A 22805-nucleotide genomic window follows, 5' to 3' on the forward strand; every position below is an offset into this window, starting at 1 on the left:
GCACTTTGCTACCGCAGCCAGCAGGCAGCAGCCCCACACAGACAGCCGTACCTCAGAACCCTTCATGGGCTCAGCAGTACAGACTGGGTTTTGTTCCACCCTCATGGTTGAATGAAGGACATTTAAGCGAAGGATTTCAGGAGCAGGTGATCTCTAAGTGCACTGACCCCAACAAGAGGTTTTCATATTGTCAGAGAAGTTCAGTGGCCTTCACAGCTCTCACCCCAAACTGCTCCTCCACAGGAAAACATCCCCACTGCCCAAACCACACAGGGAAGGGCTGCACGTTGTGGAAGGAAGCGCAGAACCAGAGACCTCTGTGCAACACGGTGGTAAGTAACAAACGGTCAAACCACGACTGCCCTGTGAAACTCTGCAGGAGAGAAAAATCTCACAAAGACTTTTTTTTATAATTTTGTCACCCACACGAAGAAGTTGAAGGTTTGGTCAGCCCACGGGGCCGCCGTGTTTTGGCCTGCACTGCTTGTAACGACGGGGAGACGCAGCAGAGCAGCGCTGCTGGGAGCCGCACAGAGCAGAGGGAAGATTGCCCTGACTGCGCACCGCTGGTCGCAACCAGCGACTCTCGGCTCAGGTCACGGAACCGCGGGCCTCCGGCTAAAGCGGGACCCACGGCGCAGCCTGCGGGCCGCCACGGATCGCGCAGGGAGCGGGGCACCGAGCAGCGGGACGGGGCGGCAGCGACCGCAGAGGGCAGAACGGGCCGCACTTACAGTTATGGGAGCACTGCGGGATGATCACCGCGATGCTGAAGTAATCGAAGCAAATCCCACAGCGCAGCAGATCGTCCACGGCCTGCAACGAGAGCGGGCTGGGTGAGCGGCCAAGGCACCGCTGTGCCCAGCACGGTATGGTGCGGTGCGGTATGGTAGCACAGTATGGTATGGTATGGTACGGTATGGTGGTACGGTATGGTAGCACGGTACGGTATGGTATGGTATGGTATGGTAGGATATGGTATGGTAGGGTACGGTATGGTAGCACGGTACGGTACGGTAGTGCGGTGCGGTACGGCACGGTGCAGTATGGTACAGTACGGTGCGGTGCGGTGTGGTGTGGTGCGGTAGCGCGGTGAGGTACCAGAGTCCCGGGCCTGGCCTCCATCCCCGCAGCGGCTCCGCAGCAGCTCTCCATCTGAGGCCGGGACCCGAGGGCCGCCGTCCCGCTCCCTCCCCAGCCCCGCCCCGCCCCGCCCCGCCCCACGCACCTTCAGCGGTGACAGGCTGGCCGGCCACGGCGGCTCGGGCAGTGCCAGCGCCATGATCCCACGCCCGGTCCCCGCGGCGCGGCCCGAGCCGCTCCCGGTCCGAATCCCGCGCGCCGTCGCGCGCCACTTCCGGTCGCGGTGGCTGCCGGGAGCTGTAGTCCCGCGCCGCGTTGCCGAGGCGCGCGGCTCTGCGCATGCGCGCGGCCGGCGGTGGCGGCGCGGTCCCGTCGCTGCGCAGCTCTTTTTGCGCGAATCGGTCCGCGTGCCGGTAACGCCCGGCGCTGCCTCCTTCCTTTCGCACGTCTCTATCAACCGCTTCGGCTCTGTTGCTCCTGATGGTGGAAATCACCGCGCTGTTACCTGCAGCGCACGCAGCCCGGCTGCCACGGAACCGACCCCGTCTGTTCGTAATAAACACCTTTTGATAATGACACCACCACCTGAACTCATCAGCCGTTTGTATTTCATCCTTTCTTTTTGCGGTCTTGTTGGCAGCTGAGGTTTTCAGAGTCCCGTTATCTTCAATTAAAATGTGATATTTATCGCATTGCTAAGCAGTAGTGCTGAGCACGCTGGTGGTTCTGGCATCGAGAATCTGTTTGTATTGTTTCTCTCCACATCGGCCTTCCAGCACAACGTTGTTTCCCACTGCTCCACCAAAAGCCACCTGCAAGCTTCAAAGTGAAGCTGCGCCGACAAAGCCGGGATGGGCAGCGGCTGCAGGAGCTGCCGTGGCTCAGCTCCTCCCGTCCGAAGCACAGAAGCAGCGCCCAGTAACAACCCGTGTGTCGGGCATCGTGTAACGCGGGACTGAGAGCATCTCCGGGCAGTGCTCCCTTTGTGCCACACCGCGCCACCAGGCTGACAGCAAGGGGCCTCAGCTGAATGAGCACAACACAAACGGCTCCTGAAACGGAGGAGTTCCACAATCACGGGGACGCGGCACTGCGGGATGTGGTCGGTGGGCACGCTGGGATGGGGGAGGCTGTGCGGGGATCCTGCACTGCGTGGTGCTTGCCCCAAGGTTTGCCCCGCAGCAGGGACGATGCTGGCTGCTGCTCCCAGTGCCACCTCTGCCCACACCACAGCTCCATGGGCACCTGCTCTTCTCATGCAGAAGTGCCTCGACAGCACGGTGAAAACTCTCTTCCTTTACAGGTTTGTTTGTCTTCTTCAGTGGTTTCAGACCAGTGTAAATCAATGGAAAAAATGTCACAGCTCAGAAGAGCAGTCTGGAAACTTCCATCGCAGAGCTGTCAGAGTGAGCATCTGGAGCAGCCAGAAATAATATTTAACTTTCTCTTAAACTGTCATGAGATGGACGCAGTGAGCACAGCCAATCTGAGCATCTGATAACGCAGCGATGCTGATGGGTCGGGGCTGACTGAGGGCAGTGAGAAATGCCATGGGGCACCGGGGGGGAAGAATCTACAAATGGGAGAGTTTTCAGAAAGGGCTGGTTTGGTTCAGCCAGACATTGCCACGATCACTTCATGCACTGCCTGCTTGGCTCCTTTCCCTTGGGAAAACGTGGCAAACACTCCAACCCACCGTGCTGCGGTACTTCCAGGAGATGGAGAAGACCACGATCCCCAGTGCCTGCTGAAGGCTGTCTGCAGTGTCTCTATGGAGAGCGGCCTGCAGGGCTGTATCAGCCATCTTTTTTAATTTCTCATTCCAACAAAAGTGGGGAGAGCTGATTTTCACCGCGCGGGTGCAGAGCTCCTGCAGTGGAGCTGAGGACAGGGAGGGGATCAGTACGGGCGGGCACGGCTGTGCCACGGCACATCGCTCCGCTTCTGCCTTAGAGAGAGATGGAAAATCTTTACCTCATTTGGTAAAAGCACTTCACTGATTTTAAATGTGGGGTGGGGGGAATTAAACATTTCCACTTATGTGTCTCATTTAATTCAGCCAGCAGGACGGAAAGCACTCACAGTGCTCTGTGTCGAGGCTCAGAGCATTAATCACTCCACGTCCTGCCACCGCCTTTTTTCCATTTCGCTCCTGCGTTCTCTTTTCATCCCGCGCCATCCCGTGCCACACGGACAGGCTGCTGACGGACACAGCGCACGCGAGACGATCGCCGCCTCCATCAAAGCCCCGCAGATGACGGACGCGACCCCCGCCCGCCCCGCCCCGCCCCGCCCCGCCCCGCCCGACGCGCCGCTCCGAGGTGGCGGCGGGCGGCGCCCTCTGGCGGCCGCGGGGCTGCGCGCACCTCCGGCCGCACACGGATCGCCGGTGGAGCTTTGCTCGGCGCGGGAACTTGCAGCTGAAGTGGCTCTCAAACCCCCGCGTGCCCCCGCGGAGCCCCGCGCAGCTGCACAGCCCCCACCCGGGAACCCGGGACGGAACTGCGGGGCGAGCTCCGGTCCCGCACCTGCCCTCGGCCCGCACTGCGCTCCCGGTACCCGTTGGCAGAGCCGCAGATGTCCGCCCGACACCGCGAGCCCACGCAGCGCCCGTTCAGGGCTGCCTGCCGCACAAGCAGTCGGCTCTCAGGCTGGAGCCGGCCCTCTCTGTGCTTCCCCGCCAAAGCAGCTCTCCATTTCAAGATAATCTCATACCGATTCACGAACATTAACGAGCTAAACTGCTTAGAGCGGCTCAGAGTTCAGTGCTGGGGAAAGCGCTGTAGCAGCAACAGCTGTAGTCGCGATCGCCCCAAACGCTCCCAGCACGGACCTGGTGAGCCGCCCCTGCACGAGCCCTGCTTGCACGGCGGGGCCCAGCACCGCCCCTGTGCAGCTCCAGGCCCATGCAGTGCAGTTCCATCACCGCCGTGCCGGGGACACGGACCAAGCCATGGCTGTTAGGCGGGCACAGGGCTTCTCCTCGCCCGGGAAGGGAGGCGGCTCAGCCCAGCACACCCTGCCCACGTGGCCACCCATAAGGACATCCCCTACACCCGGGCTTTTAAACATTTGCATCTGATCCCACCTAAACATCCCCTGCCTCCCCTTGTTTATGGACTTACTATCTTGTTCAGACAACTGTAGCGTTTGCATTGACAGGACAGCATGTCTCATTGAGCTGAAGCTAAGAGCAGACGGCCCCAGCCCAGCATGAGTACCAGCATCCCTGCCCGTCCCAGCAGCACCCACCTCCTCACCTGCACTCCCATCCCTGGAGGTTTGGTGTGGGGATCTTCCAGGCAAAGACTTGTTCACACTTCGGTTAACATTCCCGTTGACTTTGCAAAAAGGCATTTTAAATGAAAAACAAACAGTTCTGGAATACATGGTGTAGATCCATGCAAGTCCTCCCACATCCATAGAAATGTACAAATTTACACCTGCTGGAAGTTTTAGGTTCCCCATGTATCTTCCCCACTTGTCTACAGCTGAAAGCAAAACATCCATCTGTACTCTCAGCAGCTGGACTCAACACACCACAGGGCAGAGCCCTGCAGGCACGGCAGCCACATGCAGTGGCAGTGCCAGGCGCTCAGTGCTGGCTGCGAGGCGCTGCCAGGGCCAGGAGTGGGGCACAGAACCTCAGAGGTGAGGGACGGGATACAGGACAGAGCCCTGCAGCTCCCCAGGCAGCAGCGGGGCGGCAAACACTGAAACCACAACGGGTGATTTTGAGAAAAGTGAAGCAGTTTTATTCAACAGGACGAGTCCACCTCCAAGCAGTGGCTCCATCTACACGGCATCATCGGCGCACAGGACAGAGGACCCAACCGCTCTAGCTGACGGCATCGCACCATACATTACAGAGACAACACCCACGGGGAGGACGACGACCGCGACGAGGGGCAGCCCACAGCAGTTCCTGAGGTTTCCTGACAGAACCAAAGCCCAGCAGAGCACGCAGCCCAGCACCAGGAGCCCATCAGCCTCGGGAGGTCCTGCGCCACACTGTGAAAACACAGCGCTGCTCGTTCGGTACCCAGCCCAGCACTGCAAGAAGGGCACCGGGCGCGCTGCAGCCGAAGGACGAGAGATGTGCAGCCATCGCAGCCCCAGGGCCGGGCACGAGGGCCTCCCGTAGCAACGCTCACTCGGCCGGCCGCGGTCCTGGGACGGGCTCGGGGTTGGGGGCTGCAGGCGCCGGGGCGGCACCAGCTCTGCATGGCAGAGAAGCCCCCGGGGCGGCCCCACCTCCCGCGGGCCACGGCCGTGCCCGGCGCTCAGCAGGGAGGGCCCCGGGGCCCCGACCGCCTGCAGGCTGCAGCCAAGCCCCCGGACTCGGTGAGCCTCCAGTCCTCGAGCCTTGGAAGAGATACCGAGGAGCAGGATAAAGTCACTCACAGAACATGAGCGGGTTCCAGTTACGATACTCCTACCATGTGGTTACATTTTGTGCCAAGATACAGAAAAATACATTTCCCTCCCCCCCTGAATTTACAGTAGTTAAAACTACAATTGAATACCGTATTAAAAAGGGGTTGCTTACTCTTCAACAAAACGTCTCGGCTTCCTTTCATTAAAAAACAAAAATAATAATTAGCAGTACTTCAAAAGCAATCAGCCACAGCATAACGTAACTGTACAAAGGAAATCGGGACGCAGCTCCAAGGACATCGATTCCAAGCATTTGTTCTGGTGCTCAAAAAGGCACTTAAAGTTAAGAAAATAATCGTATTAAAAACCCACAACAAAACAAAACAAAAGGCAATAATTTAATAGAAAAACACTGGCATTTGTACCGCATCTTCAAAAGAAGGTAGGAAAAAAACCAAACCCAACAAATACAGTTTGCTCCCATGTCATCTCTGAAAGTATATTAAAAAATAAAGGAAATAAACAGAAGAGCAAAGTGAATGTTCTCCAGGAACCGAATGGAAAACACGGCCGGCAATGACTGCACAGCTCCGAGCACAGCAGGTCTGCTCCCCCTCAGCTGCACCAAACGGCGCGGCTGCTGGGACTGCCGCCCTGCCGCAGGGTCAGCCCACGTGTAGGGAGGGGAGAAACCATGGAGAAAAATAAACATCCATAGGAACTAATGGTGGTAGTTACAAATGTCACCTATGTTAATCGACAAGCACGTCAACACCATTTCCCCTTACAGCGTTATACCGAGGAACAACGACAGAACCACTACGTACAGTACTTTCCCCCACTATGTACACTGAAAGGTTAGGTTGCTGCTTTTATTTCTTTTTTTAACGTTATTTTTTATTTGTACATTGAGCTACCTACTAAGTGCAAAGATCCGGTGAGCGGCATTGGCTTTCATCTAATCTTACCCTATTTTTGTACAGCTTACACTTCAACAGTTACTTCCCAGCACTGAAGCGAATACAGCGACAAAGAGCAGAGCGGGCGCACAGCCCTGCACAGCAGCGGCACCCGGAGCTGCCGTGCCCACAGCTGCAGTGCTGCTGCCCCACCGCGCTGCCTGGGGGCCGAGGGGGCTGCGGGCCGGCAGTCAGGCACTGCTCTGGGAGCGATGGTGGGGATGGGGCTGAATTACAGCACGGGTCACAGCGCAGAAACCTGCACAGGGAGGGAGACTGCAGGAGGAGCACAGAGCGTCTTGGATTCAGCACTACACAGACGTGGCTATCAGACAAACCCCATGCAATCCCCAGCTCTTTCTGCATACGTCTTTTTTCTCTGGGTTAAATGTTCCGAGGAAAAACAAACTGTCAGTTTCTTTGCATAAACTCAAACCGCTGCATTACATAGTACAGTACAGAAAGTGCAAAATATCGCCCCATCAGATCGGCTATACGTCTGACATGGTCAAATATGGCTCATGCTTTGCATGCAAGAAGACACGATCTGAATCAAGACCCTCACGTACTGCCGTGCAACCGCCCAGGAGTCGCCACCCCGGAGCCCCCTCACCTTCAGCCCCATTTGTTGAGATATTGATAGGTAAAACTAAAAAAAAAAAAAAAAAAAAAAAAGCGTTACGGGGAAAGGGGGAAAAAGAATCATCTGAGACTGTGTAAGTTCTCTATTTACGCTTTATCACAGGTTTGGTGCCAGTTCTTACCCGCTGCTGATGCTGAAGCCCCACCCAGGGCCTGCGCTGCACCTGGCTGTGCCAGCAGAGCCTGCCGAGCCCCTCCTGCTTCCCCAGCAGCGCAGGGTGCAGCCTGGCATTACTCGGCACACAGCTGCTATGCAGGGCCACGCACACACACAAAGAGCCTGGAAAAAGTGACAAAACCAACCCAGCGTCTCTAGCGAGGACATTTCAGAGCCAGTTTCTGAGGTAAATCTACTTTTTTAAAAAAGTCACCAAATTCTGTACACTTTTTTAATATATACTTCTACATATAACGCGTATTCTCCAGTGATGACACGCAGATCTGCCATCCCCTCTGCCACACGGCCGTGAGCCCAGGGAGCGTTCCAGCGGTTCGGGGCCCTCCCTGCACACCACAGCTGCGCCACACCGTCACTGCTCCCGAGCGCGGCACCGCAGCCCGGCTACGTGGTGCCCGACTACATGGTGCCCGACTTGTCCGCCGCGCCGCTGGGGAACAGCTTCTCGGTGGGGGTGATGGCGGGGCTGCCCACCCCCGAGCTGCTGCTGCTGCTGGAGCGGTGCTGCACCGCGGGGCGCGCCGGGCGCATGGGGGGAGGCCGCAGCTGCGCCCCGGCCAGGCGGGCCGATAGCGCCGGCTTGAAGGTGGTCATCATCTCGGCGGTGGAGCTGCTGCTGCGCCGCATGGCCGCATCGGGGTCCCGGATGAGGATGGTGTGCAGGGGACTGGCGGGCTCCGAGTTGGCGGCGCCCAGCGGGGGGTTCTTCAGGAGCTCCAGCGTGTCCAGCACCACGTCGGGAGCCTGCTTGGCCGTGTTCTGCCGCTCCAGCTCCCGCAGCTCGTTCAGCGCCGTGCTCATGGTCTTCTCGATGTCCTGCCAACCGCAGCGGCACAAGGAGGTCAGAGCCGCGGCACCGCGCCCCGCCCCGGGCGCCCCGCCCTGTGCGCTGCAGGGGAACTCGGGCCTTGGAGTCCCTCAGCGCAAAGCGGGAGCTTAGGGAGAAGACAAAGCCCGCGCTCTGGCAGCGCGGAGGCGCCCGCTGGCTCGGATGTCAGCGGGGCTTCGGTCACTAAAAGCTTTGGACTCTAAAAGCAATAAATCCCACGCGACATGCGACACCGACCCCGGTACCTGCACCCTGCCCCCCCACGGACAGACCCCTCCCCCCGCTCCCAAGCCGCAGCCCTGCACCCTCCGACAGGCGCGCAGGACCTCCGCTCCCCGCGTGCCGCTCAGGATGCGGCAGAAAGGCAGCGATGTGCACGGGGTGGGCGGCACGAGGGGCTCAGGGCTGGGGGAGGCAGCCCCAGGCACCCCCCACAGCACAGGGGCTGCAGGTCCCCGTCTCCCACCGCCGGAACCAGGGCCCCCCACAGCCGGCACCGCCCGGCCACCCAGCGCGTGGTGTCCCTGGGTCTGCCCAAGAGATCTGTCAGACAGGAGCCCAAGTCAGTGGAAAACGTAAACTTAAAGCAAATTTGGTCAACTGCCTACAACTGGCTGCTGACCTTCACACTCAGAGATAGAGAGGCCCTAACTTGGCTTCATTTCAGTCAGCCTTAAATGAATTAAGGCCACTTTAACTCAGAGACCATCTGAAAAGTGATTCACAGCAATCGAATCCACCAATTCAGAAGTAACTCCGCTCAACTCTCCTCGCTCTCCTCGTGCAGACAGGTCCTTGTGTCTTCTCGTGTATACAAAATACTTAGTAAGCCTTAGATCATGTTCAGCTGAAGGGAATTAATTATCAAGTTAGCTCCAATTAATTATATTAAACTGTGCAGAAAATGAGTGGAAATAATTCTCCCACAGCTCAGCCTTAGGACTACCAAGTTCAGTCCAACTGACTTCACGGTAAACGCTTATTTTAATCAGCTGAGCAAGAATCCTTTCCAGAGTTTAAAAAAACAAAGTGAAGGAAAGGAAAGGGGGCAGATGGTGCTCCACCCCCAGCACTCCCCGCTCCTCTGGAGGCACCCCCTGCACCCGAGGTTGGTTCACATCACACACAAGCTCTTGATGAACAGAGAAGCCGGGCAGAGTGCTGCAGAGCAAGCGCACAAGGAGCGTGATTGGTGGAAAAGCAGACAGGGCAGCAAGAGTTCTTCCTTTCTGCCATTACTTTTACTTATCCCACTGAAAGCAGGTAGTTTTACGCGTAACCTGCTAAGCCCCACAGAAGATCCTTCCATGTGACAGGCAGCAGCGTTTCCAGCAGCCATTCTTCTCCCACCTCCATCGTGCCCGGCCAGGAGCGGCACGCAGCACGTGGCCTGGAAGTGCTGGCACGTGGGACTCTTCTGCGTGGCCGCGGTCACACAGAGGCACGGGAATGCTGCGGCTTGCTCCATGGAAGTACAGCACTCCAGTTGTTAATGGGGTTAGTGGCGCCTGGCTGACAGCCCCCAGCTAGCAGCAAGGAGAGCAGACCACAGGCTGTGCTGACAGCAGAGTACACTGAACAAGCAGCATGAAACTGCGGCGATGCTGCAGACCATGTGTATGGCTGGGGACATCCCACTGTGCTTAGACTAACGTTCTGAGGTCCTACACGTAGCCACCAAAAAAACCTGAAACGCACTAACTAAGCACCAACTGAATTCTGACTTACGGCTGCTTCCTATGGAGTGCCCAATGAAGGTAATGCACGTCCTTCCCTGCGAGGGGACGGCAGCGCATTTCAGTGGTGCACTGAACATCTCTGCCTGTTGTAGTGTAGAAGCAAGGTATGTGGAGCAGCAGTACCTCCTGTTAGGCCGACCAACAGGGCTGGAGGAGCTGACAGCACACTGCTGGCTTCCATCTCTAAACCACTGCAGCTGCAACAGCTCCAACACTCTGAAGTGCTGTGAGACAAAAGGGGCTCTGCAGTGCTCACCCCTGAGTTTTACCTCTCGATCCGTGGGCACCAGGAGCCACTCACCACCCTCTTACCTCGGCAAGTGCTTCTGCTTCTAGGGATTTCTGATCTCCAAGACTACTGTGCCTGGTGGATCCACAGGTCGATCGCAGCGGGTGGCCGTCAGACAAGGCCTTCCTGTCTGGGAAATTGATGCTCCCTGCACTGCCGAATGTCGCCATCCTGCGCTTTTCAGGGCTCTCAATCCTGCCTCTGCTTAGAGGAATTTTGTGGGGGCTGCTAGGGCAGGCGGCCGCTCGAGGAGGAGTGTCTATGCCAGGACCCAGCCCCCGGGGTGGGCTGTGGGTGTCCCCCCCGCTTCGACGGCGAGGGATAGCTGCGCCGTCAGACCTCAATCTCATTCTGCAAAGAATTCATCACAAGAGCGGGTCACCACGCGTCAGATAAGGCGTCTGCTTGCATGCTGCAAGGCAATCTCTTAGCTCTGGGAAGCCAGACCAAATCAGATTCAACCCCTTCAGCTCCAGAAGACTAAAGCAAGAGGACAGACAGACATTTTAGCCAGCGCTGAGAAAGGGACAGCATTGTACCATTTTAGTTGTTAAGACCTACAATGGCAATCCACATGAACAGAACGTTCCCTTCTGCCCTGCACTCTGACTCTCCCTGCACGTGACAGTGACCACCTTTGTGTCTGCAGGAAAAGGAGAGCTCCCTACCGGCCCATGACTCCGCCAAAGCCGTAGTCCACAAGGTGATCCGTCGGGGACTGGATGTCGTTCTTGGAGGAGGCCTTGTCATCCAGCAGCGGGCCGCTGCTTGCCTCGCTGTCTGCCTTCTGGCTCAGGCTGTCAGAGAAGGCATCATCCCTGTGGAAACGAGATCCCATTCAGGCTGCCACTGTAATGAATCAGGGTGTGGTACTTATAACAGGAGTGGCATCTGTGAGGACAGGCAGAGCGAGTAGCGTGCAACAGCAGCTACATACACAGAGAGAGACCAACGCTGCATCTGCATCCTGCCTCCTAGAGCAGTCAGGGACAGACATGGTGTAGGCACACCAAGGACAGTATTTAGTGCTTGGCTATGTCAGCTTGAACCAGAGACAACCTAAGCCAACACATGGAGAGGCATGTGTTCCAGATTTCTCAAGCCATTAAAAATCTGGGAAAACCAGACCTATTTAAGCAGCTAAAGATGGACCTCATGTACGGAGGTGATTCTGACATCCCGGGTCAGCACACAGTGCCTTTACTTACATGTCTTGCACCACAATGTATTGGTGGGGAATAAGGCCATCCACACCGTTGTGTCTCCCTTCCCACCAATCTTCTGATGCCCGATGGTACAGGAGGAGCGACGCCCCTTTCTTAAAGGACAGCTCTCGTGGAGACCGTCCAACATAGTCAAACTTTGCTATGGCTTCAATCTGCTCCACTTCTGCAAAGGAAAAGAAACACAGACAGAGAAGTATGACAATCATGAGGGCACAGTAAGCCCCAGAATGAGGAAACCTCACCTGAGCAGCTCTCATCCTGCTGCCCAAGCTTCCCAAGAGCATCTTACACTGAGCACAAACCATCTTATTTTTAGAGCAACCAATTCTTTTTGTCCTTTCAGCCTTCCTGGAATTTCTCAGAGGCTCACAAACTACAAAAAGCTGCAAACCAGATGGGAAGCAGCTGAAATTTCCCTGTGTACATATGGCATCTTTGTCTACACTCATATTTTCTTCCAGTAAAGTGACTTCTTTGGTTACAGAACACCATTATCTTCCAGACCGAGGTCTCACCAAGCTGTATCAGATACAACACCCAACTCCACCTCCCCTCTCTCATTACATTCTCTTCAATTCCTTCCCTCACCCTGGAGACAGCTTGGCCTGAATTACTGATGAACAACAAATGCCCCTTTGGAGATCCCTACAGAAATGACAGTATCAGCTCTGAACTCATCTCCCTGCCCAGAAGGAGGTGCAAGATCACCAGCCACCACTCGGCCACTCTGACTGCTATTGGAGCCAGCAACAAACAGCTAACATAACCCCGCAGAGATATCAAATGTTCTAAACCCCACGAGGACTGACAGTGTTTGGACAAGAGCAAAGCTGAACAAGGCAGTTCAGCCCAGCTCCTTCAGATCTGCCACGTTCTCATGAGAACATGGAAACCCGCTCTGTTCCATGTGCGCTGTCACCAACCATGGGCTCCACACTGGGGTGCGACCTGCTGCTCTGCTCAGAGCAGGAAGCACTGAAGGACACAGGTGGGAGGCGAACACAAACCGTGTCCCCTCTCGACACGATGGCAGACAGGTCATTTCCATGGACAGCCCAAAATATGGCTGCACCAGTGTGAGCACCACTGTGCCTGGGTCTACCACCACCGATCGATGGGGAATGAAGGAGGATACATAAGGAGGAGACTAACAGAAGGGCTTTCCAAGCCAGATAAAATATTGAGTTTCCCAGCAGGAGGGGTGCATAGCGTGAGGGGAAGAAGGGACACGTACATTCACAAAATAAAGATGCTCTTCTCTATACTTGCACCACAGTTAATCACCCAGAAACTCCAATCACAGCTATTAATGTGACCACCCAGGCAAAAAATTGGCTGAAAGGCAGCTTGCTCTCCTTCATCTTCTCACCCTGCTCCTGGCTGCTTATCACATGGACAACCACAGAGGTACTTTGTGCAGACACACCTCAGGCTGCATTCTGCCCAACCCAGCTGCGTGCTCCCCCCTGCAGGCAGACCGCACTGCAGCCAGCCAGCCAGGGAGCATCAGTGTTTGGCAGAACAGGAGGCATAGGGGCAAGACACCAGGAGAGGAGCGCTCAGCTGTGCAGCACCCCGCCACACAGCACAGTCTCACAGAGGCACTGCCGCCGTGCGATGATGTCGGCCGTCTCTCAGCAGCACCAGCTCGATTCCCAGCCTGCAGTGAAGTTGCAGGTGACTCATGGGCAGGGAAAGGCCATTGCTTTCTCTGGCTCTGGGCACCACAGCTTGTAATGAGCACACCTCACGCCCAGTTCTGCCTGCACCCTGGTCTTGCACTCGCCTTTGTGATCGATATGAAGTCCACAAAAACAACTCCTGTTCTCTTCCCTGGAGTCAGACTGCAGTCCTCGCACATCCTACAAGGAAAACCTATAAGCAACATTAACTAACATGCACGAACACTGCCAAACACACAAAGATCTGCATGCCAGGCAGCAGTCCAGCCTGATGTGATGGGGGGCAAAGTACACAGTACTTTCCTATATGCACAGTCCTCCTAACACAGATCCAAGTTCCTGTAGCTCATGTGCACGCTCACCATCATCACTGGTGTGTGGCTCCGTGCCATTGTCGTGGTCAACTTCATCAATGGTGCCCGGCTCACTGTGAGGGCTGTCGCTGAAATAAACACATGGTGCTTTAAAAGAGAGAACAATATTCTGTTCCCAAGGCACTTTACAAAAATAAGTTGTTGAGGAGCCCCAGTGATACTCAAAGGAGTTCTGGGTTTCATTTTAAAATAAGTATCTCAGTCCTACAAAATCACAGCAAACCTTTGAACTGCTCTGAGTACGGCAGACACGTGCACCACCACAAAGTTCAAGCCCTGAACTTCATGTCCCATTGCTCATGCATGTTACTCATATTTGGCAAAATAAAAACAAGGGATAACAAGTAAAATTTCCTATTCATTCACAATGATATTTAGCATTTTATCCCCAGCTCTTGCATACCTTATTTGTAACATTTACCAAAAATAAAGGTAAAAGGGCACACTGCATCGGCAGAGTCAAAGCCATCCCAGCACTGTACTCAGCTGCCCTGAATATTACACCTGAACTTGCTCAAAGCTTTCTTCACGACTCATCCTCTCAGGGATCTGATCCCCACAGCCCTTATCTTACACTCATGCAGCTGGAGTCAGTTCTGCTTATCATGAATCCTCCAAAGCCCTCCCTTTTGTCAGAGATTCACTCCTAATTTGCAGCACAAGAAGATAAATCCAACGAGGGGATCTGGTTTTGCTGGGTTCTGAATGCAATGAAGTTCTACCCCTGCTCCTTACCAGTATTCCTCCCCTCCAGTCATGCACTTCTCATAGACAGGTCCTTCCAGCTCTCTGTGGCTGGGGAAGATGCCCTCGTGGTTGATGATGATGGTTTTGATGACCTCATTGACATGGGCTTGACAGGACACCGGATCCTGCCCATCTGGGATGTGCATCAGAGTGGGCCCAAAGCAGATGGCCAGGTTGTAGGGATCCATCATGTTCTCATCGCTGTACTGTGACAAGCTGCAAGCACACACATTAGAGAGGTGAGGTATCCTCTGTCCCTGTTAGCTCAGAGAGATGTCCCACCAAAGCCCCCCCAGCACCCAAAGTCATCTTCCCCAAACACAGCCAGGCCACGCCGACGAAGAGGCAAAATACAACTCTGTGGCAATACCAAAAGTAACTCACAGAAAAAAAGACAGAGAGGCACTGAAATAAAGGCAGATAATGAGCAAGTTAGGAAAGAAAGAAAGAGACTCACTGATTGAGGAAAGCAAATAGATATCTCATGACAACAATGACAGCCCGGGGCAGGGTGACGATGATTTGCTGGATCTGGTGCACCCTCTCGGTGGGATTCTCCGTTTCTGGAACACATGGAATAAGAAGTACATCTTTAAAACTTCTAAGGACTAGAGCACGTGGCACTAAAGGGACTTACTTCTGATTTAGTAGCCAACTACACAAGGAAAACAATAGCACAAATCCTGATTCAATCCACTGGATTCAGCAGAGAATCAGCACAATACTCTTCCACTGGTCAACTCCTACGTACAGCCAAGATTTAGTGTAAAAGCAAATAAAGGCATTTCCATGGTTTCATTTTTAAAATGCCTGTTAATGCATTATTTAGTTACTTATTCAGCAGTTCCTGTTTTTCAAAAGCTTCAGCCATTTTGGCACTGGAAAGCAGCACATCCTTTGGTGTTCTAGTGCAGATTTTAAGATAAGGTTTTTATTAGCTTTGCTCTTTCGTGGGTATAAATATCAGGTCTTCCTCAGTCCTTCTGCTTAAGTTTCCCACTGGTTTTAAAGGGAATTTAATCTGTGTTGGCACTTTAAGATTCACTTCTGCCCTTTGGCAAAGAGCACCAAAGCCTGGGGCCAGGCAGCCCTCGAGGCGTGGAACAAACCACATCAGTGGAGGGCTCCTTCCCCCGTGCTGGCTCAAACTGACATTTGCTAATCAGAATGAACTTCCCTGGCACACTGCCAGGCTGCCATTCATTCAAAAATTCAGAACCAATTTTGGCTTCAATCCAAAACCAGAAATCTTTATAATATTTTGTTTCAGAACTTTTTTCCTTCTGAGGAATGAATTCATCACACTACAGCTTACCGGTTCTTTATTTCTTCCATTTGTATTTAAGAATACATTAAAAATAAAAATATCAAACACGTGATAAAGCAATACAACAGGCATCTGTTCTGAAACCCAGAGGAACAAGCTGGCTTGAAGTTCCTGCCTTTCTATGTACCAAAATGTTTCAACTGGCTACAATTCAGAGGATAAATGGAGTAACCAATCGCTCCATAACACAAGCATACCCCAGAAGGAACCTTTGCTAGCAAAGAGCCTTTCCTACCCATCTGCTTCCATGCATGTTTAAGGGATGTCTCCACGTAAATTCTCAGTTCCCCATAAAGCAAAAGGAGAAAACAGCTCTTCCTTTATCATCACCCCATCACGCTGGCAGGGAACCGTGCAGCTCCCAGGGGCAGAACCCAGGAAGTTAACTGATTATGTTTGCAACGAGAAGCCCCAAAAGCTTAACAAATGGTGCAAACCAGCATTAATTAGGGTTGGCTGCACAGCACCAGGCACACTTCCCAGAGCTCTGCTCCCGCTGCTGCAGAGCCCAGGGGTGGCTGCAGTCTGTTCACGGCCCAGCGAGCTCCCTGCCTGGGGCGAGGGCCTGGCGCAGAAATAGCTTCCTTTGCTTGCAGTGTTACAGGTCTGTTGCACTGTTTTACACATCAAATTTCAAACAGCTACTCTATAAAACAACTGCTCCTGAGAAATAAGAATACATTCCTCTTCTGGAACAAACCCATCCCTGAGTCGTTCCCCTCCAGGTATCATCTTGTCTGTCTTGGCATTACTAAATCTCTAGCAGTTACACGCATCGACATTACGAGGCAGGAAGGAGCCCTGAGCAGTGACAGCTGAGCAAGGGCACAGCCCTTCACTCATCAGCCCCAGAGCACCTGCAGGCCAACAGCCAAACCACACAGCCCTACACTGCTCCCATCAAACAAAGCTGTCCTGTAGCCACAATGCACAACACTTCTACCATCTCTGATGCACTGAATTTATTTTGCTTTCTTTTGCCCAACGGGAATGATTTCCATGACTTGCCAATAAACAAACGCCATCACTACAAGGTACTGTGAGAAATAAGGCCCAGCTGGGCGATCTGTTTCTTCAGTTGCACAGGAACAAGTTGGGTTGAGAGAAGTCAGGACAGAATACAGGGGTGACCAGGCTTCTTCCCTTAAACCAACCCCCAACAGTTGGTTCACATCATTTCATAATGAAGAAGCTCAGCTTCTACCTCTGCTCACATCCCAGTGAAGTTTGTTTTTCTTTGGGGCATACAAACAAGCAGCAAATACTTCAAGAACCCCTGACTGTGTGAGGTTAAAACCAATTTTGCTGACCTCCTGGATCAGAGAAGTTTCCAGAGTAGCTATGAAGTATTGACCTCTGCTTTGCTTAACAGACAATGCTGCAAACTCTCTGGGTCCCAGCTGCATGGGATGCAACAGCTCAAGAATAGCTGTGATCCATGTAGACAGACTGTGCAGGAAGACACTGCCTGCTGTGTTCAAGCGACCAAAGAGCGTATACAGCCCACTAGCCTAAGCCTGAAGTTGATTTTAGGGAGCAATTACAAGATGTTACACCTCTGCCTTACCTCCAGCACTGACAGCGTGCATCCTCAAAGTCTTTTCCTCACAAGTTCCATTGCAGACCTACAGTCCTTCTGACAGCATATGCAGCAAAGCATAGGTGTATATGCCCTGTTTATTGCTTTACTTGTCCCACCCTGTTCTCCACGAAGACATGTCATATATACTTACTTATAGTAGATACCAAATCTTGAAACCTTTCCTTAGGAAAGAGGGGATTTTCCAGTCCTCGGAAATACAGCTTCAAGACTCCAGCCACTGAATTAATGTCACGTTCATTTTGATCATCAGCCAGGGGATCTTCACCTGCCCAGGGAAGAGTTTTTAATTTCTAGCATTACAGTCAGATTGGACCAACACCACAAGGTTTTTTCCCCTCACTTGGTAAAAACTTTCCCACAGTTCAGAAAACCCTCATGTGTGGAATGGTAATTGTGTTTTCTCAGCAAGAGCTTAATAAGGCGCTCCGTAACCCTGCGTCACACTCAGGCATGCTGCAGCCTTACCTACAAAAAGCCATGGTATGTAGTTTACTGTTGACATTTCAAAACTTTCCTGAAGAGTAGGATGTTATTAATTGATTCTATTGCACCATTTCCACCCCAGTGCATTTTTTGCATTTAAGGCAACAGCTTGGAGAGCTGAGCAGATCTGAGCTATGGTAGGCGATGGCATGAGAAGACAGGTTTGCGTGGAGTACGCAGTTAGACCACTGGAGCAGACCAAACTGCTCTGGATAGCACTGTCACTCTCATATTGTCCTGGAAACTGACAAAAGCTCCATGAAAATGGATTCTCAACAAATCATTTTATGGCTTCAGCGCCAAATAGCTGTGGAGAGGATCTCCGCAGCTCTCCTCACCGCAGCTATTCTCCGCCTGGGTGACTGCCACTGCAGAGATACAAAACTAGGACAGCCAGAAGGAGAGAGCCTCCTAGCTTCTCTCACAGGAAGGCGTTTATTAGTGGATTTACATAAGGCCTGGTGCCCCAACATCCCCCAAGACACCACAACTGTCCCCAGGAGCACAGGCAGGAGGAGGCCCGGCCGACCACATGCTTTGCCAACACACCTCGTTCAAAGGAATTCTTGATGTCGTTGACTTCTACCTGTGAGCCAGGAACTCGAAAAATACCCTGCTGCTGAAGGCCTGGAAAAGAACAATTTTTTTTTTTTTTTTAAAAAAGATTTGCATAACTTTTGTCCAATACTTTCTGGTGAAGAACAGCAGAAACCAGCAGTCAATACACTCAGAGCGAAAGGCTGAGACAGCAAGCAGCAGACAGCCTAGCGTGAGCCAGCCCTGCTCCTACTCTCCAGCAAGGCCCCCAGATTAAAGTACTGGAAGAGCTGCTCCTGGCCCAGGGCCTAAGCAAGCAATTTAACGTGGATGAGTGCTAACAAGACCTAACTATTTGTCAGTCATCCAACATTACATCACAGTCGATGCCACTGTAATTATAACCTGAGGCAATACAGCAAGGGCTGAGGGCATCTCTGCTGCACTTCTCTGCTAGCTGCAAGTAACTCATTACCTCTGCAGAAAGTTTTGCCGTCAGTATCGTTGAATTAACTTACCATACAAATTGATGTAACGAATGCAGCTTTCTACTACAAGCGGAATGGCCTGTCCTGAATCCTTCATGAAAGAAAAAGAAAAAAAAAAAAGGCAAAAATTTACTGGTTGACTGATAATAAAGCTTGAAAAAAATGCACTAAACGCTGCAAAAACAGATTTGAAAAACAGTGCCATTGAGTTTAGTAAGAGGACAGGCAAGAAAAGGAGGTGTTACACACATCAAGCCATCTAGCAGTGCTGAATACACTGTGCGCACTCGATTACTCACAAAAAGCTTTCACTGAAGTGTGTGACAAAGACTTGCTCACTATCTGGTTGAGATAGTGGGCTGATGCAACTGGATCACAGTTACTCCATTTCACAGGTGTAATGCTGAACCAAAATAAATCTTGTGCTGTACCTGACTGATGAAATAAGCTTCCAGTAACAGAGCTTACAACAATATTTCCACCTAAAGAAAGAGCCATTATCAGGAGATGCTAAAGAAAAAAAAAAAAGATAAAGAAAAAAGGAAAAGACCCCATTACTGTCTGTGAAATGCTGCCTGCATCTGAGCCTATGGCGGGTTCTGGCTTTTCCTTTACAGCCGCCCCTTGGGGCAGGAGCTCAGAAGAACATGAGCAGTGCCTGCTGTCACAAGGGGAGCTCATGTTCCTCAGGGCTTTGTTTGGCTCTTTTTATCCCAGTACAGTTGCATCTCTCTGGTCAATTTACTCCGTCTCACAGACGGGCCTGCAGTAAATACCTGATTTCTTGTTCGCGCATTCCTCCTTCCTCTGAGAACACAAAAAAGCAGCAGAGCAGGAAAAAAAGAAGAGATTAAGCAAAGATGAGTTCAGTTAGAGGTAAGCATCTCTTGGAGGCCATGAACGCTCAAATGCAATGGCAGCTTAGCAAGGTCCGAGCCCAGCCCTGTGGCACCCGCCCGCCCTCCCCAGCCCGTGCCAGCACTGAGCCTGGCGGCCGGAGCAGCCCCAGCACCACCCGCAGCGCCCCGGCAGCACCCTGCTGCAGCAGCACTGCTGTGGTACTCAGCAGGAATGGCTCTGAGCAGCACCTTTTTAAAAAATCACTCTAAATACAAAACCCTGGACAGCTGGACAGCAGGATGTGTGCTGTGGGCCAAGCCCAGCCTCTGCCCAAACCAACTGCTTCTCTGCTTGGCTGCCAGCAGTCGTGCTGAGACGCACCAATTGAGCTGCTCAGCACGTTTCTTTTCCTAAAGGGTCAGGATGGTGCATCTACCCTCCCAGTGCACAGTATTTCATCTCAGGTCTGTCTGCTGCTTCTGCCCTAAGGCAAGAACACCAAATATGGAGGAAAATGGAGAAAATAAGGGAGTACGTCATTAAGGTTTCTAATCAGCACATTCCAGGGAAATCCACCTTGAAAATCTTGTATACTCCTCAGTAGTTTCCCCACCTCAAATCTATTACATCGCACGAAGAAAAAAAGCCCTGACCCCGCCGTGCCACGCTCCACAGGGCCCAGCAGAGCCAGGCAGTGCGTGCTGCCCTGCTGCTCCTCGCTCCACAGCAGGGAGCCGCGGCACGAGGTGGGAGCTCAGCACGGCGCTGCCACGGCCTCCTGCACAGAGCTGTGGGGCGGCTGCGGAGGGAGCCGGCACTGCGACAGGCTGCGGCCGCTCGGCTGGGTGCGGGGCAGGAAAGCAGTGGGCAGACAGGACAGGAAAGCCGCCATTACATTCACAGCGTTCATCAGCTCTTACTGTCAGCCAGCGAGTACCTTAATGAACGTTTCCATATTGCCGTTAAAGAGTTTATGATTATAGACTGAGAGAGGCCTAGGTCTCCTCATTTTCTGTGGCTTAGGGGGAAGACATGGGGGCCTGGGAGAAAATGGAACAAAAGAAATCAACAAAGCACCAACATAAATGCAATGAACGGGTGAGATCTCAAAGGTTATGACTGAGAACAAGAACTGCACCCAACAGAAACCCCCGTGGTGAGGACTGACACACGGCCCGAGCGCTGCGCACACCAACCGGCCATGCAGCCTCAGCCTGCAGTGGCTGTTCTAACCGGCTGTTCTGACGGGTGTCTCAGACTCCTGGTTGATACCATAAAAAACAAATCATCCCCAGACAGTGACAAAGCAGTACATACAGCGGCAACCACAACCCGAATGAATGATGGGTTGGCAGCAATTTCCTTCACGCAGAATTTCCTTCATTTAAGCAAGAAAACAAAGCTGCTAAGCACAGCTCAGCACAACTGCCTTTACACACAACCCACAGGCACAGTTCTCCCTCTCTGAGGTGCCAGCAAGCGCAACCACTGCCCGGTGTTTGCTCTGCTACCAAGGATAACATTTTGATGCAAAACAAAGGATTTTAACACCAGCCTCCTACTTCTACCACTTCAGCACTCTGCCAGCATGAAAAAGCACCAAGAGCTGCTGAAGTGTTCAACCAATCCCTTGGTACATCCCAAACACACCATAGCTAGCCTTTGGAAAACACCAAGGCAATTCCGTTATTGAGAAGTGCACCCTATTCTGCCTAAGAGGACAGCGGAAACCTCCCTCTGCAGCTACTTTCTCTCTGGGAAAGGCTCACGGGGATGTGAATGGTCGTCGGTCTGTCTGGCAGGAAGAAGTTGCCAGGATCCCAAGATCCAAAGAAACAAGTGAGCCCTGCCAAAACACAGCACTGAGCAAAGCCACCCTCAGCACCACCACACAACACAGGGTGGCAGTGCACCATGAAGCAGTATGACCTTGCCTGTGCCACCCAGGGACGAGCGGGCCTCGCCAGCCTGGCAAACAGATCCTGAGGACTCCTCTGACTTTGGCAAGTAACACACGTTACTCTTGGAACGCAGCCATGAAAACACATGACTTATTTTAGTGCTGTAATCAGGGATCTGGGATCTGCTTCTGTTAATGGTTTGCATTCTGATCTCTCCTTCTGATAACGAAGGACATTAAGATACAAGCACCCACATCTAGGAGAGAGAAAAATAGCATAAATTCTCTAAGTGATCTTGGATCCATCCTCTAGCCCAGCCTACAGTGACCACTGGAGCAGGAATGATCACTACACAGAGGAGTGCCCCTGACCCTCAGCTGACAGCCCAGAGCTGCTTGCTGAGGTGCCACCTCCTCTTGCAGCAGGCAGTCCTCCTCCTCCAGCTGTGTCTGCAGGAAGGTTGCTCTGCCCGAACTCACAAGAAGGAAATTGTCTCTTGTTTGTTTTCCTTTGTGTAGTAGAAGCAAAGGCTCAAAACAAAAGCAAACAGAAGCAGCAGGGAGTTGTGCCATCATCTCTCATGTAGGAGGCTGCTATTCACTCCTTTGATTGTTTTGGCCTGCATCATCACCAGTCCATGGGCACCCACTCCTGAGAAACAAAGTACTCGAGAGCAAACTATTTCAGATTTGGCCTGGTTTCATCAGCCAGTTCAGCAGAAAGCCCAGCCTGGGGCTCCCAAAGGACCAGAGCTCAGCTCACAGGAGTGTGCGAGCCAACGCCAGGGACTGGAGATGAGAGAGCCCCGCAGGGCAGCTCTGCTGGGAAAGGCAGTGACAGAGGAGGAGCAGCTTGGTATCCACTGCTCTGTAGGGATCCTTGACAAGCCAAGTGCCCTAGGGCACCCAACACTGCAGTAGGCAAGGGCCAAGCGCAGCTCCAGGAACAAAAAGACTGCAGTGATACCTGAGGATGTCTGGATTTCTTAGCCCGTGTCCCTGCTCTCTTCCCCATTCCGGGCTCAGAAGTTCCTTCCTTGTCTTGATGGTACCTTGTACTGGAAGTCCAGCACTGATCCTTCTTGGCCTGGCACAGCACTGCGCTGCAGCCCATCTCCGCCGGCAGGCAGCAGACCAAGGCACCCTGCTCACCCCTGCTCTCCGTCAGGCAGCCTCCTTCCTGCCTGCCTGGGCAGCCCTGCCATCACCATCTGCTTCAGCATTTCAAACGTGGAATGCATGCAGCTTTTTTTGCTGGTACTGCAAATTGAATTAAACATTGAAATGGGATGGTAAAAAGATAATGAAGAGAGAGGTACTACACATTCTGGGGGAGACATCAGCAGGCTTTGTTGGCCCATGTCTTATTGTTGTGAAAGCAGCACAGTCAGAGCAAGCCACCAGAGCTCTGTGGAGATGCTTTATGGACTGGATACAGATCAAAGTCGTCTTCCTTTACATTCACTCCTATCACTATCTCCTGCTGTAGCTGGATGAAAGCA

The 22805-nt window shown here is 52.9% G+C and overlaps 2 protein-coding genes across 7 annotated transcripts in view; both read right to left on the reverse strand.

Annotated features, from left to right (window-relative positions):
- The window catches only part of RAD18 (RAD18 E3 ubiquitin protein ligase), a 35794-nt gene extending 34408 nt beyond the window's left edge, over positions 1 to 1386 (reverse strand). For 4 of the 5 annotated variants that reach the window (XM_085235789.1, XM_085235791.1, XM_085235788.1 and 1 more), the window contains exons 1-2: positions 1229 to 1386; positions 735 to 816 (exon numbers count right to left, since the gene is read on the reverse strand). In XM_085235789.1, coding sequence (XP_085091915.1) covers positions 735 to 816; positions 1229 to 1282 — 136 coding nt within the window. In that variant the 5' untranslated portion in view covers positions 1283 to 1386. Of the gene's footprint in view, positions 1 to 223; positions 374 to 734; positions 817 to 1228 lie in introns of those variants that run through there. The other variant, XM_085235787.1, reaches the window with a different exon arrangement.
- A 3429-nt stretch (positions 1387 to 4815) lies between these two features.
- The window catches only part of SRGAP3 (SLIT-ROBO Rho GTPase activating protein 3), a 69356-nt gene continuing 51366 nt past the window's right edge, over positions 4816 to 22805 (reverse strand). The window contains exons 12-22 of one of the 2 annotated variants that reach the window (XM_085235582.1): positions 19340 to 19370; positions 18594 to 18654; positions 18088 to 18165; positions 17186 to 17320; positions 14583 to 14688; positions 14114 to 14341; positions 13367 to 13446; positions 11305 to 11485; positions 10765 to 10914; positions 10120 to 10447; positions 4816 to 8055 (exon numbers count right to left, since the gene is read on the reverse strand). In XM_085235582.1, the coding sequence (XP_085091708.1) occupies positions 7639 to 8055; positions 10120 to 10447; positions 10765 to 10914; positions 11305 to 11485; positions 13367 to 13446; positions 14114 to 14341; positions 14583 to 14688; positions 17186 to 17320; positions 18088 to 18165; positions 18594 to 18654; positions 19340 to 19370 (1795 nt within the window). In that variant the 3' untranslated portion in view covers positions 4816 to 7638. Of the gene's footprint in view, positions 8056 to 10119; positions 10448 to 10764; positions 10915 to 11304; positions 11486 to 13366; positions 13447 to 14113; positions 14342 to 14582; positions 14689 to 17185; positions 17321 to 18087; positions 18166 to 18593; positions 18655 to 19339; positions 19371 to 20340; positions 20444 to 22805 lie in introns of both variants that reach the window. The other variant, XM_085235581.1, reaches the window with a different exon arrangement.

This window comes from Meleagris gallopavo, chromosome 14 (assembly GCF_905368555.1).
Source record: "Meleagris gallopavo chromosome 14, MGAL_WU_HG_1.1, whole genome shotgun sequence".
NCBI classification, from domain to species: Eukaryota; Metazoa; Chordata; class Aves; order Galliformes; family Phasianidae; genus Meleagris; species Meleagris gallopavo.